Genomic DNA, 15,513 nt, shown 5'->3' with positions numbered 1-15,513 from the left:
CCGCCAGAGCTCCCCGCCCGGCCCCCCGCCCTGTTCCGCTGCCTCCCCTGGGGCCGGCCTTGGGGATGCCCCGTGAGGTCTCCTTGCTGCCCCACGGCCTGGCCGCTGGCGCCTGCTGCGTCTGGGTCGCGGCCAGTGGAGCGTGTGCTTCCTCCTCCTTCCTCCCCAGGTCACCGGGCACTGGCCTGGGGGATTTTTGCCGGTGGCCTGATTGGTTGGCCAGGAAGCTGTTCTCTGTATCTCCCGTGAGCAGGGCGCCGTTCACAGCCACCTCCCTCCCTTCAAGCGCGGGAGCCGGCACCACTGGTGGGGCCCCGCCTCCCTGAGCCCAGCGTCAGGCGGAAGGCCGTGGGGGAGGGGCATCCCTCGGGCGCTTGGTCGCCGCCTCGCTTGCGCCCACACTGTCCTGCCCCTGCATCTGCGCCTTCGTTTCCCCAAGGCCCCTGTGGCTGCTGCAGACGAGGAGGCTCCAGGGGCTGGGCGCCGGGCCCCCTCCCACCTGGGCTGCCAGAGCCCCCGGGCCTGGTCCCCTGCCTGCCTGGAGCATACCCTAGATGGCTGCCGTGGGAGGTGGGAGGACGGGCAGGCCCCTGGGCACCACAGTCCAGGTTCACTGACAGCTTTACAGACCAGGGGACTCTGGAGGACCTGCGGCAGGAGACTGGGCCTGTGAGCGCCCACTGCCAAGTGCTGGCATGTCTTGCCCTGGGAGGAGGTCCCGGGGATGAGGTCACCCGCTTCCTGGATCACAGAGGGCCGTCTCATTCCCCTCCTGTTCTGACTGTGCCCTTCACCCTTGCCTGAGCCATTAGGGCTGGGAAGGCCCCGGAGCCTGGGGTCTGGGTGGCTCCGGACTGCCCCCACCCCCGCTCTCACAGGGCTCGGTGGAGGGCTGCTCCCACCTGCCTCGCTTCCCTTGTTCCTTCCCTGGCAGCCTCTGCTAAAGGCTCCTGAGAAGTTCTGGGTCATTATATCCGAGAAAGAGATACCATCTCCCATTCCTGGTGGAAGATGAGCCACAACAAGGCCTGTCCTTACAGCTCACTTCAGCTTCACGAGGGGCAACTGGCTCACTGGTGACTGGGGGAGCTGTGCCTTGAAGATGCCCCCGTGGGAGATGCCCCAGCCTGGGGCTGGGTGTTGAACCTAAGTCACACTGGGAGGCAGGGCTGAGCGGAGGGCTCGGGCTTCCTCCTCGCGCCTGTGACAACACGTTCCTTTGGCCTGCACTGCGCTGCTCGCTCATCGTTGGGACCCCGCCTGCGGCCCAGGAGCTGGATTTCCGATCTGTAAACACGGGGCATGTGTCCCAGCGGCTGTGGGCGAGCGAGGGGGCTGCGAGCTGGCAGCACAGGTCCTGCAGCCTCAGGCCTCCTGGTTGCCCGACAGGCAGCTGGGGGGAGGGGGGCGCGGCCACAGATTAAAGGCAGCTCGGAGCAGCCTGTGTGGAGACGGGTGCCCAACAGCCCAGGAAGCCAAGCAGTGCCCGCTCCCGGTAAGCCAGCATGGCAGCTGCTGGCGGCCCGGAGACAGGCGGGGGGCCGGGTTGGGGCCAGCACCCGCGTGCCAGGGCACAGGCCAAGCCAGGGAGGCTGGGGATCACCGTGAGGGCTTTCTCAGGTGCCCTCTTGTGTGCGTCCCGGCAGCCGACCCCAGGGGTGTGTACCTGGGGTGCTGTGCTGAGGCTCCTGGCTGCTGTGTGTCAGTGACCATCTTGGGCTGCATCTCCCCAAGTCCCCAGTGACATGGACCTGGCATAGTCTTCCTGTCCGTATACTGGGCCGGGGTCTGGGCACATCAGGCCTTCCTTATGCTGTTTACTAGGTGGTAGAAGTGGGGATGGTCGGGGAGGGACTGAAGGACACAATGGATGGGGTGACAAGCCCCCTAGGACACCTCATCCTGGACAGAAGTAACAGGGCCTGGTCTCTGGGTCCCAGCTTGGGAAGTGGCAGGAAGTGAATCCAGAAGGGTTGGAACCTTGGCCATGGGCACGGCTGTGGGTGGCCAACTCCAGGCATCCCCATCTCTTTGGCCCTCAGGTTTTGTGCCTCTTGTTTGGGCAGCTGTAGGCTTCACTGTCCCTGTGAAAACATCACCATGTCCAAGGGACCCCAGGCTGAGACCTTCGTCTTCTTGGACCTGGAAGCCACCGGGCTCCCCAGTGTGGACCCCAAGATCGCCGAGATCTCCCTGTTTGCCGTCCACCGCTCCTCGCTGGAGAACCCCAAGCGCGATGAGTCTGACGCCCCGGTGCTGCCCCAGGTCCCGGACGAGCTCACGCTCTGCATGAGCCCGGAGCGCCCGTTCACTGCCAAGGCCAGCGAGATCACCGGCCTGAGCAGCGAGGGCCTGGCCAGGTGCCCGAAGGCCGGCTTTGACGGCGCTGTGGTGCAGACACCTCAGGCCTTCCTGAGCTGCCAGGAGGGCCCCTTGTGCCTCGTGGCGCACAACGGCTTCGATTATGACTTCCCCCTGCTGTGCACGGAGCTGCCTGGGTACGCTGCTGGCGCCGCAGGGCCTGGACCATGCCCACAGCCATGGCACTCGGGCCCAGGGCCGCAAGGGTTACAGCCTGGGCAGCCTCTTCCGCGGCTACGTCCAGGCGGAGCCGAGGGCCACGTGCACACCCGGCTCATGGTTTTTCTGCACCGCGCCGCCGAGCTGCTCGCCTGGGCTGACGAGCATGCCCTTAGCTGGGCCCGTGTCGAGCCCATGTACGTGCCACCCGACGGCCCGAGTCTCAAGGCCTGAGCCAGGGGCTCGGTAACGCTGCTGTCCAGGGTGACGAGGCGCCCTCCCTGCAGCAGGGCAGTGCCAGCCTCCGCCGTTCAGCCGGGCCGTGTGGCCTGGAGCTGGACCCGGGCCAGTGCCTTGCTGCCCGTCCTGGCGGGCCTGTGCGCCTGCCAGGCTTTCCCCTGGCCCTGGCCTAACCTGCCCCTCAGCCCTAGAGCCTTCTCCCGGCCCCTCCCCCGGCCCGTGCCCCGGTGGAGGTTGCTGCCGCTGGCGCCCACCCTCCACCTCGTCTTTCAATAAACACTGACAACCGCTCACCAGCTGGCTTTCGCTTGCTCTCCTCCCTACACCCTGCCCGGAGTGGGCCAAGAGGGAGCCAGGCCAGGGGCACGAGCAGAGCACCCCAGGGCTGCCCCCTTGTGGCCTATCTCTGTGGTGAGCCTGGTCGGGGAGCCGTCGGCGTTCACAGCCTGGTCCAAGGGGCCGACAGGCTGGGGCTGTGGACCTCAAGCCACGGGCCTCTGCCCTGGCTGGTCTCCTACTGTGCCATCGATGATCACCCCTTCCCTGCCTTGTCACCCCAGAGACCTAAGAAATCAGCGAGCAGGACCTAAGGGACATCTGTGTGGCCCGAATCTGTGTCGAGGAGACAGAGGGAAGAGGGAGCTGCAGCCCCGGCCTCCGGGGGCAAAGCCCCACTCCTTCCTTTCCTGGAGACCCTGTCCCAGCTCTGCGAGTGGCAGCGGGTGAAATGATACGGTAGGTCTGGGGGGAGGGCGGAGGTGCTGGGGAAGGGCCTGAAAGGCACACGTCAAGCATGAAGGGTGGGTACCACGGGGGCTCCAGGCTGCCCCGCGCTCCAGGTGACCCAGAGCGTGTAGGAGAGGTGGCTGGCTGGCGCATTGAGGGCGACAGCTTGGAAGGAGCCCGTTCTGGGCCCCGCGTGCCTTGTGGCACAGCCCAAGGAGGGCCGCGAGGCTGCTCTGTGCGAGGTCAGCTTCTCGGCAGCCGCCTCAGCTGGGGAGCCGGCTAACCTGCCTCTGGGGCCCCACCTGTGTCACCAAAGGATGGGGCAAGGCAGGGGCGGGCTGTCCAGGACGCAGAGAGCAGGTGAGAAGGGGCGGGGGTGGGGTGGGACAGCCAAGACCAGGAGTGACTCACACGAGCAAAGCCTTGAGCTTTGAGCCAGCCGGGCTGTTTGGGAACACTGAGTGGGTCAGAGTGACTAGAGCCGCTGCAGTGTGGCCAGGACACAGGCTGGCAGGGGTGGGGCGGCTACGCCATAAGGGAAAGAGCCACAGGGAACAGTTTGGGAGTGTGGTTTGTGCACTGCCCCCTGCCCCAGGAGAGCACCCACCCGGGAGAGGGCCAGGGCGGGGCCTTGGTCCAGGAGCCTGTGGCAGGTGGAACCAAGAGAGAGGGGCGCCGTGAGGATGCAGGCGGCCAGGGCCCCTCAGATCCCCTGGTGCCCGGGCAGGGCCCGCTTCCTTTATCTGACCTGGCAGGCTCCCGGCCACCGACTCAATGAGCGGTTGAGGCCAAGAGGGCCTCTCCAGGCCCGAGTGGGCGGGTCGAAGGCCTGATCTGTGGCCACTGCCGCTGTGGTCTCGGGTTTCGTGCCCTCTCACCTTTTGAGGGCCCAGGTGCTACTCCCTCACCAGTCCCCGCTCTCCTGGCCTCAGGTGCCCTCCCCAAGCCCGTGCTCGGACTGGCCAGGCCAAGCCGTGTGCCTTCTGCGCCGAGAAGACAGGCTGGGACCTGCCCCCCTGCTGTCTGAAAGCTGTGATGTGCTGATACATGGTGACAAGTAAACGTAAGCCTATTTATGTGTGTGTGCATGCGTGCGCACGCGTGTGTGGGGTGTATTTATTTCTCTGTCTCTATACACATGTGCACAGATACATCCAGACGTATGTAAGTTTATTATAAACTGTACTGACATAAAGGATGCAAGCACACAGTTTACAAATAAAATCTACAATTTATATAAAATATACAATAAAATATACGATACACTGTTTCTAAATTGCATATGGCCAGTTGAGTCTCACCAAAGCCCCTTCAGTTGACTTGACAAACTGTTGTATTTGTACCTGACCCACGGTTGCAACTGATGGCTGAGTGCGGTTCCCACATGAACACTGGTTGGTATTTTCACTGATCTTACTAAGACAAAACTGAAACAACAAAGGTGTGTGTCAGAACCTCGCATGTTCCTTGGTGACATGAGCAAAATCTCTGCCGAACTGGATAGTAGTTTTTGATATTGGAAGTTTTTCCTTTTTTCTTTTCTTTCTTTCTTTCTTTTCTTTTCTTTTCTTTTCTTTTTTTTTTTTTTGCTATTCACAATGTAGTTACTACAGACTCAAGTCTACACAATCAACTGAACAATAACAGATGAAGCCCTGGTTTGTAGGCTGTGCTGATTCCTGTGGGGTAGATACTCCCACCAGGCCACGTTCAGGCTACTCATGTGACATCATTGAACATGTGGTTGAGAAGAGATTCTGGGTGACGCACTGTGACATGGGTACGAGGGGGGAAATAAGACATGATGAATTTTGAGTTTCTCCTTGGTTTTTTAATACAATTTAAATGAAAGGTTATACAATTTAATTTTTAATCATGGCGGTGTTTAACAATCAACTCTCAAAATTCCCGAACTTTTAACATCTATTGGAATGGCTAAAATACAAAAGACTGGCCATACTGAGTGCTGGTGGGGATGGGAGACGGGACAGACCCTTAAAAGATGTTAAACATGCACCTACCATAATGACCCAATGATTCCACTCCTGGGTATTTATTTACCCAAGAGAAATGAATTCATGCGTCCACACAAAGACTCGTACACCTCTGCTCATGGCAGCTCTAGTCATCGCCACCTCGGGTCCCTGGGCCGGTGAATGGGGGGAGGGACCTCATGTATCCACGCCGCCGAACGTGGCTGTGCAGTAGACTGAGCTCTTGAGACCCAGCGCTTTGAGGGGACTCACAGTGACTACGCTGCACGTCAGGGCCAGACCCAAAGAGTCAACTCCGCTGCTCCAGCTCGCCCTGGCCGGCCACGTGCCCCTCGTCAAGAAGCGTCACTGGCTCACAAGCCACATCCGTGTCTGCCAGTGGGGACGAAGCTGTGATCAGAAGCATACCTGATTGAAAACAGAACTATCCAGGCAGAGGGACAAGGTGACGAGGACAGAATCTGGACCAGGCCATGCAGAAGCCTGGAGCAGCAGCCCGGAGACGTGTTTCCTCGGGGAGCCGCAGGCCATGAGGCACCGTGCGCGCAGGACTTCAGCTTGTATCTTTATGAATCCCATCTGTGTATCTTCTTTTGGGTCACTTTTGGTTCTTTTTTTCCTAATTTCTTAAGAGAAACACTAACCTCCTTTGTCAGCTTCCATCTTGAATAACTAAGGCACTCAAAGGCTGCAGTTCTGCCCTGAATGAGATTTTCCTGCGTCCCATAGGTTTGCCATTAAATGTTCCTCTTTGCTTTGCATTAGGAGATGCTTTCTAATTTCAGTTTTCATTTCCTCACCCATCTACTGCTTGCATAGTAGAGTTTGTCTTAATTTCCAAGTTGTTGAGACTTTGTGGTCATTTTTATTGTGTATTTCTAATTGTTTTGGATAATGGTCTGAGGGTGTGTTGCTTAAGGTTTTTTGGGGGGGGCTTCATTAGTTTTCTAGGGCAGTTGTAACTAAGTACCACAAATAGGAAAGAAATTTCCCTTTTTTATAAAGGCCCAGTCCTATTGGATTAGGGCCCACCTTACCTCTTCTGTACTTGACTACCTCTGAATCCTGGTCTGCAAAGAAGGTCACATGCTGAGGTCTTGAAAAACAGGGCCAGTAGGACATCTATAGATGTGCGTGTGTGTGTGTGTGCGTGTGCGTGTGTATGCGCGTGTGTGTGTATGGAATCAGCTTATGCAGTTGTGGTCCGAAGGCCACCTGGAGGCAGAATCCCTTCCTCTTTTGTCATAAGGCCTTCAGCTGACTGCACGCAGCCCGCCCACATTATAGAGAGCGATCTGCTTTGTTCAAAGTCTACTGATTTCCCTGTTAATCTCACCTAAAAAATACCTTCACAGTGACGTCTAGACGGATGTTTGACTGAACACTGAGAACCGTAGCCTAGCCAGCTTGACACAGAAACCCTCCAGCACAATGACCTCATCCGTGGAGATGGACCCGCACACTTTGCAAAGTGACCGCCCTCCACTGATTCCTTTATCTCCTCTTCTTTCCTGAGGCCTCCGTCCTGTGTGGTGTGCTAGACAGTTTGTGCATCCTCACTCTCTTTTCCCTGCTGGGTGAGTGGCTGTGGCTGGGAACAGGACCCACTGGCTGCAGCGCCCCTGACCTGCACATGTCTCCAGATTCCAGCTTCCAAGTCGTTAACTTGAGATGGCTGGGTTTTGTGATTAGCAGTAATCTTTTGATGTTTGACTACATGTTTTTTGTTTGTTTGTTTTTTAAAGCAAAACTTCCTGTATATCGTGGCTCCTCCTTTACCTCTTTGGAACAGTTCCTCAGAGCTCTCTGAAGGCCTGTCTCCCGGGCTACAGTCCTCAGTAATACCCACAAATAAAACATAATTCTCAACTTTTAGGTTGTGGGTTTTTTGTTTTGTTTTTTTTTCAGTCGACAATCCATTTCTGCTGTGGCTGGTTCCTTCTGTTCGGAAGCTTCTAAGAGGTTCTTGTTTTCCTGGGATTTCAGGAATGTTCGCTTGGCAATGCCTGCGCCTCAGGCACCCACTCTGGTTCGGAGCTTGGTGAGCCCACCCACTGTGTAGACGAGGGGTGAGCTGTGACAGTCACCACGGTCCCAGAGAGGCCAGGAGGGGAGGGCGGGGTCCCGCACCTCCGTGGGCCCAGCTCTGCCTGGCGTCGGTCCTTGCCCCAGACCTCAGATCCACATCCTCCCACTTAGGCCCCCTCCCCGTGGACCCTGCCCACCCAGAGTCCTCTCCACGAAAGCGGAAAAGAAAGCAAACAGCTTCACTACTGAATAAGCATTAAACTCAACTGCCTGCCATGCCCATCTCAGGCCGCCGCTCATGAGATCGCAAGGCCAGAAGGAAACCTCAGCCTTTTATCCAGCCAGGCAGTACTTCCTGAGATCGCCCCTCCTAGCTCAGGGCAAGTTCTCCTGGTAATCAGGGTGGCCCTCAGTGCTGGTGAATTGCCCTTTATCCTCAGGACAATGAAAGCTTTCTCTTGGCCTGGAGGGGAGCTAGGGTACCTTCCTGAAGGTTTGCATTTCAAGGGGGTGGTGCCGGGGCTCTGAAGGAGAGCTTTCCTGGGCTGTAAGGCCAGCAGGAGGCTTATTTAGGTTTACAAAGATTTACATACATCTCAAGTGGTCATTTGAGATGTATGTAAATCATCTCCCTGATTCACAAAGGGGGCGGTGGCTCACCTAAGAGCTCTAAGGAAAGGGAGGTGAGAAAGGTTTCCCTCCAGCAGCTCGGCTGAAGCTTTGCCAGTCTCTCCACTGCCAGTCTCGGCCTGCAGGGCTCCTGCAGCCCTGCGCCGGCCCTCAGGCCCTCGGAGGCCTCCAGCCTGTGGACTCGTTGGGCCGGTGACGGGGGAGCTCCGGCAGAAGGCTGCACAACGTCCCCCCTCGGCCGCCCTGTGGACCCTCAGGTGCTACCCCACCAGACCCGCCTCTCCGGGGACACTGGGGAGTCTGATGAGTTGCGTGGCCCCTCCCTCACAAGGGCAGCTCCCTGCTCGGTGAAGGGCTCGGCGTCCTGAGCACACTCAGTGCGTGGCCTCTCAAAGGCCCGCGGTGGATTGTCGCTTCTCACGGTCACCAAGCTTAGCGCAACTGGGGCTCTGGGGAAAGGAAGTGCTCTCGGCAAGCCTGCGGTAAGCCTTCCCGGGACGGGATGGGTCGTCTCTAGAAAGGCCTAGCGCGGGGCCGTCACTCAAAGTGGTCAGCGGACCCCATCCGTGTCGGCCGAGGTGTGGGGCGGGGTGGGGGCAGGGCGTGGCTGGTTGTTTTAGCTGCTCCAGGCTGGAAACCACGTGGCGAAGAGCCCGCCTGGAGTGCGGGCACGAGGACCGGGCAGCCCCCCGAGGCCCAGACCTGCAGGATGGCTGGTGACGGCGGCTGGGGAGGATGGGCCAGCAGGCCAGGCGGAGGGAGGCAGGAGGAGGCTGGAAAGCTGGAAGCTCTCTGCTCGCTCACTCCTTGACCCTGGCAGCTTGGGTACATGGAGCATCTCACCTGCCCGCCAGGGCACGTCAGGTAGAGAACCTGGAAATCCTGCTCGTGGAGGAAGAGGAGAAAAAGCAAGGAATCAACCTTTCCCCTCACATGTGCCTACCCTGGCCCGGGCCCCACGGTGGTGATGAGAGGGACCCAGCAGTCGGGAGGGAGCCTCGGCTCTTGGTGATGTGAGCAGATTTTGCCGTGGGAGAGCCTGGGTGCTGGGCCCTGCCCCTACCCACCCCGTTCCCCAACTCTGTGACCGGAAGAATTACCTCACAGGTCAACGTCAGTTTCCTCCTCTGTAAAATGGAAACAGTACAGTGGTGCCCGGAGGATGGATCGCACCCAGGGCTGGGCACATAGCAGCTGGGCAGTGAGCGTCAGCTATGATACAGCTCCTGCTACTTGGAACCCCGGCCTAGATGCTTGGCATATCCTCTTCTCGTCATGGCCTCTGACCCTACACGCTGCCCCTGCGCACTGCCCCCCTCCCTCCCCAGCTCCCTGGGCTTCGGAATGTTTCTGTCTCTAAATGGGGGCCTCCATGTCCTAATACCTGGACTCCGTGAATGTGACCTTATTTGGAGAAAGGGTCTCTGCAGACATATGACAAATCTTGAGATGAGGTCCTCCTGGATTAGCTGGGTGGGTCCAAAATCCAATGACAGATATCCTTACAGGAGACAGGAGAGGAGACACAGACACAGAGGAGGAGGCGAAAGATTTGATCGGACACATCGCCCAGGAAGATATGAGTGTGGCTGACAAGGACGCTAAAAGGTGCTCAGCATCATTTGTCATCAGGGAAATGCATGCAAATCAAAACCAACGTGATACCACTTCACGCCCACCAGGAGGCCTAGAATCTAAAAGATGGACAAAAACAAGTGTTGGGGACGACATGGAGAATTGGACCCCTCATACACTGCTGGTGCGAAGGTAGCACGATGCGACTGCTTTGGAAAACAGTTGAACATAGAGTTACCACGTGACCCAGCAATTCCACTCCTAGCTATATACCCAAGAGAAAGGAAAACATCTGTCCACACAAAAACTTGCACACAAATGTTCACAGCAGCTTTATTTGTGAAGGCCAAAACCTGGAAACAACCCAAATGTCCATCAACAGGCATTGTGGTCCATCCACACAATGGAATAGTACTCAGCAATAGAAGACGAAGGATTGATATACACACGACACCCAGGATGAACTTCAAAATCATTATACTAAGAGGCCAGGCAAGAAGAGTGCATAGTGCATGATTCCATTAACACAGAATTCTAGGAAAGGCAAACGAGTGTGTACTGATAGAAAGGGCAGTGGTTGTGGGGACGGGGTTGGGGGGAGGAAGGGGCAGGAAGGAGGGCGCACCCGGGGGACAAGGCAACTCTCCAGGGTGATGGGCGTATGTTTCCCGTCTTCATTGCTGTGATGGTTTTACAGGTGGATACCCGTCAAAACTCATCCAATTGTACAATGTAAATATGTGCAGTTTCTTGTACACCAATTATACGTCTACAAGGCTGTCAAGAAAGATGAAGAAACAGCAACCTTCAAATCCTGGAGGGCCCCTGTGTTGTGAAGTCACGCACACACTGAGGCTAGCGTAAGAGAAAACCATCTAAGTTTTCCAGATATTTCTCATAACTCCCAGGGCAAGTGGGAGTTCCCCCAAGTGCCATTTGAGGCTGCTCATGTCAAAGCATCATGAGTGGTGGGCTGCCGCCATTCATTCCCATGGATGAACACCCAGTGAGCATCAGAGCTGTCTAGGTGACTCTAGTGTGTATACTTGGTGGTCATCCATGTGTAAATTCACACACTCCAGCAGTTACCATCTGCGTCGACTTTTTTCCTCCTTGATCTTAGAACAATTCTTTCATATTAAAAAAAAAATGCTCCTCCTCAGGAACCAGCTAGAGACCAAACTTCTTCATCTGGCATCCCTGGCTCTCTGCCCTCCGGTTCTAATGACCTTCTACCCTACGACTGCCCTACAGAAAGCCCTCCGCCCTTCTAGGGTTCCTGAAAGCACCACACGCTCCCTGTGCTTTACTCCAACCCACCGGAAGTCCCTCAACCTCTTCCTGTCCTGCGAGTTCACCTACTACTTAGCCCTACCCTGACCTCCAGAGACGGCGTGTTACCCCTTGCTACCTAACCAGGCGTAGACTTAGCAGCCCCAACTGAAAGCCACTGTGTCCCGCCACTGAGGAAGGGAGTGAAGGGTGGGGGCGGTCCTGGCAGCTTCACAAAGTAGAGCAAGTCTTGCAGGCAATCTAAGCAAAGGTCCTAAGACACCATCCATGCTGTTTCAGGGTGGCTGCCCTTGGCCCCCGTGCAGCTCCACTTCAAGGGGTTCCCACCTTCCCTTTGCAGGGGCCAAGGGGCGCCCAGACATGCTCTCTCGTCTTCCCCCCCACGTCTAGGTCAGCGGCCTTTCCTGAGACCCTTTCACCCAATTGCTAGCCGTTACTTCAAACCACAATAGATGCCGTCTCCACCAGAGGGTGCCGTTCAAGGCCAACACCCAAAGTAAATGAATTCAGGTGGGACAGTTTAACAGTTACGTGAAGATACTGCCACGGCACTTAAACAGCTCTTGAAAAGTGTCCAAAGTTTCAAAGAGCAAATGATGTGCTATGGGCTGGTCCAGCGTCCTGCAAGTTCATCTCTGGAGCGGAAGCCCAGTCCAGAAGTGTGAAGGGGCTGGCATCCAGGGACGTTGTGGTGGTGGTGGCGGTGGGGGCCTGGAAAGCAGACAGGACATCCCCCAAGAGTCTCAGCTTTTATACTCCAGTCGTCGTCAGAAAGCAAGTGTGGGCCACCATCACAGTCTCCCACCCTGCCTGGTGGGAGACCTATTTCAAGGCACTGTAGAGGGAAAAATGCAAGCATCCTCTCCAGACACTCTCTGGCTGATCCCACGCGACACCCGTTCACATCCTGTTGCACATCTGATTGATGACCACATCTAAAAGAAAATGATACTCAGAATTGCATCAGGGGCTTCCCTGGTGGCGCAGCGGTTGAGAGTCCGCCTGCCGATGCAGGGGACACGGGTTCGTGCCCCGGTCTGGGAAGATCCCACATGCCGCGGAGCGGCTGGGCCCGTGAGCCATGGCCGCTGAGCCTGCGTGTCCGGAGCCTGTGCTCCGCAACGGGAGAGGCGGCGGCGGTGAGGGGCCCGCGTACCGCAAAAAACAAAAACAAAACAAACAACAGACCAAAAAAAACAAAAAAAACCCCTGCATCAGAGTAAACATCTAATGATCAGGAGTGAGGTTAGATGCAGAAGGGACAAACCAAAGATGCATTACTATTAGAAATGTCACGTATCCGGGTAAGCATTTGGAGACCTTGGAGCCTTTCAGGGCACTCCGAGACCGGAGTGCAGGTGCCTGGCATCTCTCCCGGCAAGTCCACTTTTTGTTGAAAGCACTGGACATCACGACCCCAGCCCCCAGTATCTAGTCATCTCTGGGTGGGTCCAAGGTGAAACAAAGGCACTCACATTAAAAATCGAGTTAGCTTATCCAGTAGAACCAATGGGATGATGCTATGCTGGGGAGATACAACTGTTGTTTATTAAAAGTTGGTTACTGACTGGCCCATAAGAGCGAAACTGTTCACTTCCTAGAGCGATGGAAATGGGCAGCAGTGCGCACGGATCTATGCTCTTACCGGGGCCTGTCACGTAGCAATTGTTGCCCCTATCTTAAGCAGACCCGGCTGAACAAAAAAGAGACCGGAGCCCAAGCACAAGGCCTCAGGCACCGTCCCCCGCCCTGCGTGGGGGCTGCTTTACTGAAGCCCTGCCGGCTGAGCAAACATTGTGGGCACCTCATATAAACACATGCTTCCCAGCTACCTTACCATGGATTTCAAAGACACCACTCCTAATACTTCTTTTTCTATGGGAAAACCCAAGGTTGCAGATACTTTCCACTGCCGCAAGGTAAGGCTGGAGCCGACTGTGGTCTAGAACCTGAGTTCAATGTGCTAAGGGGGCAACACTCATTTCACAAGTATTTACTAAGTGCCAAGCTCTGGGCTCAAAGAAAACGTGACACGCACAGCACAAGGAGGCTATGAGACAAGAGCAAGTTACAACTCTGGAACTTTCCGTAAGTCACAAGTGTGTACAGTCATTTTAATATATCTATATAAAACTTCTCTATCTATATAAAACTCCTCGATCTCTATCTCTGTCTCTCTCACTTCTGGAGTTATCCTAGCAGTTGGAGCTCCAAGCAGCATGCGCAGAAGGAGCCCTGTATTTCCAGGCTTTCCCACACCCTCCTGATGGTGTCTGGCCCTCCCCTGTCTGGCAGGGAAAGTGCGCTCTTCTCAAAGGCCCAGTGGGGGGCCTCCATCACATCCACCTGCCCTCGGGCAGCCTGTGGCAGTGGCGAAGGGGGCTGGAAGGAGGCGGCGAGCCAACTGGGATGCTGGGCTGAGAATGGCAAGTGGCAGAGCTCCTGGTCCCAGCTCTGGGGACAGTGTGAGCGGGACAGGGTGGAACCTGCCAGCAGCTGCCCCCCCCCCACCCCCGCCGGCAGCACGAGGTCTCCCTGGAGAGTCTCCCATGGCCTGCAGTAAAGTGCCATTGAAGGGTCCACCGTGTCCCTACGGGGCTAAGGCCGGGGGCGGAGGAGTGAGAAGAGGGGCCTTCTCAGAGAGCTGGGCAGATCCTTATTTAAGGAGTGATTACCTGACACTTCCATATGGCAAAAATCTCTATTTTTGACTTACATTACCCCTGAAGGCAAAAACATTCAAAGCAACCGAACCTCTAATATTTTAAGAAATGTCACATGAAAGAGAGCTGAGGAGAGAGAGCCATCACTGGGCACGCTCTGTGCAAATTCCTAAGCCGGCCGCTTTCCTCCTGATTTGGCACCAGCCACAAGGGACGGCTGCTGCAGGGGGAGCAGCTAACTTTGGAGCTTTAGGCACTGAGGGTGGAGAGAAGGGGCAGAGAGGCCAGTGCGGCCTCTGCAGGCAGGGTCTGAAGGCAGCAGGTGGGGTGAGCTCCGGGGCTCAGGGTGCGGGGAGGAGACCAAAGGCAGCAGGGCAGCTGGTGGCAGCTGGGAGGGACCAGAGCCAAAGAGCTCCTCTCTTGGGGCGGAGAAGCCGAGAGTCTCCAGGCCTCAGCCTCTCCGCAGGGCCCAGGCCAGCCATCTGGCAGAATCCCCTGAGCTCCCAGAAGATGGGGTCTGGGGCCGCTCCTCCCAGAAGCAAGCTGTCCTGTGCCTTCCTGCAGAGGAGATGCCACTCTCCGGGGGCTGCCGACGCGGGCACGTGCAGTTGCCTGAGTCCTTTTTCAGACCATTTCTTGATGAATTTTAGGTGATGTGATGTCACAGTCCAGCCACAGCCTCGCTGTGGAGCCCACAAATTTTGAATGCCCTCAGGTCCCCCCCCACTATTAAGCTATTAAAGGATTAAAGTGCTTTTCGTGTCTTCTACCTGGAAACGCTAACAAGTCTTTGGGTGAAGTGAAGGCCCCCACTCCTCCCTAATTGAAGGCACCCGCTCCCTCCCACCCACAGCACTCAGGCCCCAGGCATGTGGGGCAAGAGCAGTTTCAGCGGCTCCAGGGTGGAATACAAATGTGCGTGCACCTTGGCGGCACACACACGCCCGTGCGCACCGCACAGGAGCTGGCACGGGCACAGGGGCCCGTCTGCCTGCGGCGCACTAGGTGCTTCAATCGCAACATCGTCAACGAGCAAAGGGAGGGGGATGAGGTGGGGAACGTGGGCCTCATTTTAAAGCCAGCCCTCCCACGGTGCACCCCGTCAGAAGGAGCTGGGGGCGGTGGCGTGGGCGGAGTCTGGACGGAGTTTCTCGTCTTCGGGGCGGGGCTCCGCAGTGGCTCTCCAGAGGGCCAGGCAGGCCGGAAACTTTTCTGAGTTGCTCCCCTCCGAGAGCTTCCTTCTGCGGTGAGTTTTTGGCTTCCGGCCGAGCTGCGGTTTCCCTTTGGAAGCCTGGCCGCAGTGGCCGCAGGCGCTGGGCCGCAGGCTGCCGTGGGTGCGCCGGTGCTCCAGGAGGACGGAGCCGCTGCGGAACGCCCTCCTGCAGTCTTGACACTTGTAGGGTCTCTCCTCGCTGTGCACCACCTGGTGCTTGAAGAGGTTGGATCGCCGGCTGAAGGTCTTCCCGCACTCGCTGCACTCATAGGGCTTCTCGCCGCTGTGCACCCGCCGGTGCTGGCTGAGGCCCGAGCGCCCCCGGAAGGCCTTCCCACACTCCTTGCACTCGAATGGCTTCTCCCCACTGTGGATGCGCTGGTGGTGAATGAGCTGGGAGATGCCCTTGAAGGCTTTCAGGCACTGGCTGCACGTGTAGGGCTTCTCGCCGCTGTGCGTGCGCTGGTGCTCGATGAGGTTGGAGCTCCTGCTGAAGGCCTTGCTGCACACGCTGCACGTGTAGGGCCGCTCGCCGCTGTGGATGCGCTGGTGCTCAAGGAGCGCGAAGCTGCGCCGGAAGAGTTTCCCGCACTCGCCACACTCGTAGGGCTTCTCGCCACTGTGGATGATC

General features: G+C 57.2%; 2 protein-coding genes across 3 annotated transcripts in view; one reads left to right on the top strand and one right to left on the bottom strand.

Moving 5' to 3' along the window:
* The first annotated feature begins 1,397 nt into the window (after positions 1-1,397).
* Positions 1,398-2,754, top strand: TREX2 (three prime repair exonuclease 2). Its single transcript, XM_029239959.1, is given in 4 exon segments — positions 1,398-1,495; positions 2,043-2,489; positions 2,491-2,612; positions 2,615-2,754. Coding segments are annotated over 3 exon segments (651 nt in total). The 5' UTR covers positions 1,398-1,495; positions 2,043-2,100.
* A 7,273-nt stretch (positions 2,755-10,027) lies between these two features.
* Positions 10,028-15,513, bottom strand: part of ZFP92 (ZFP92 zinc finger protein) — a 13,372-nt gene continuing 7,886 nt past the window's right edge. The window contains exon 6 of one of the 2 annotated variants that reach the window (XM_029240887.1): positions 10,028-15,489. In XM_029240887.1, coding sequence (XP_029096720.1) covers positions 14,772-15,489 — 718 coding nt within the window. In that variant the 3' untranslated portion in view covers positions 10,028-14,771. The other variant, XM_029240888.1, reaches the window with a different exon arrangement.

Source organism: Monodon monoceros, unplaced genomic scaffold, assembly GCF_005190385.1.
Source record: "Monodon monoceros isolate NGI ecotype Baffin Bay Population unplaced genomic scaffold, NGI_Narwhal_1 Super_Scaffold_22, whole genome shotgun sequence".
NCBI lineage: Eukaryota > Metazoa > Chordata > Mammalia > Artiodactyla > Monodontidae > Monodon > Monodon monoceros.
The sequence above is the reverse complement of the archived record's forward strand: the minus strand, read 5'-3'. Positions and strand labels throughout refer to the sequence as shown.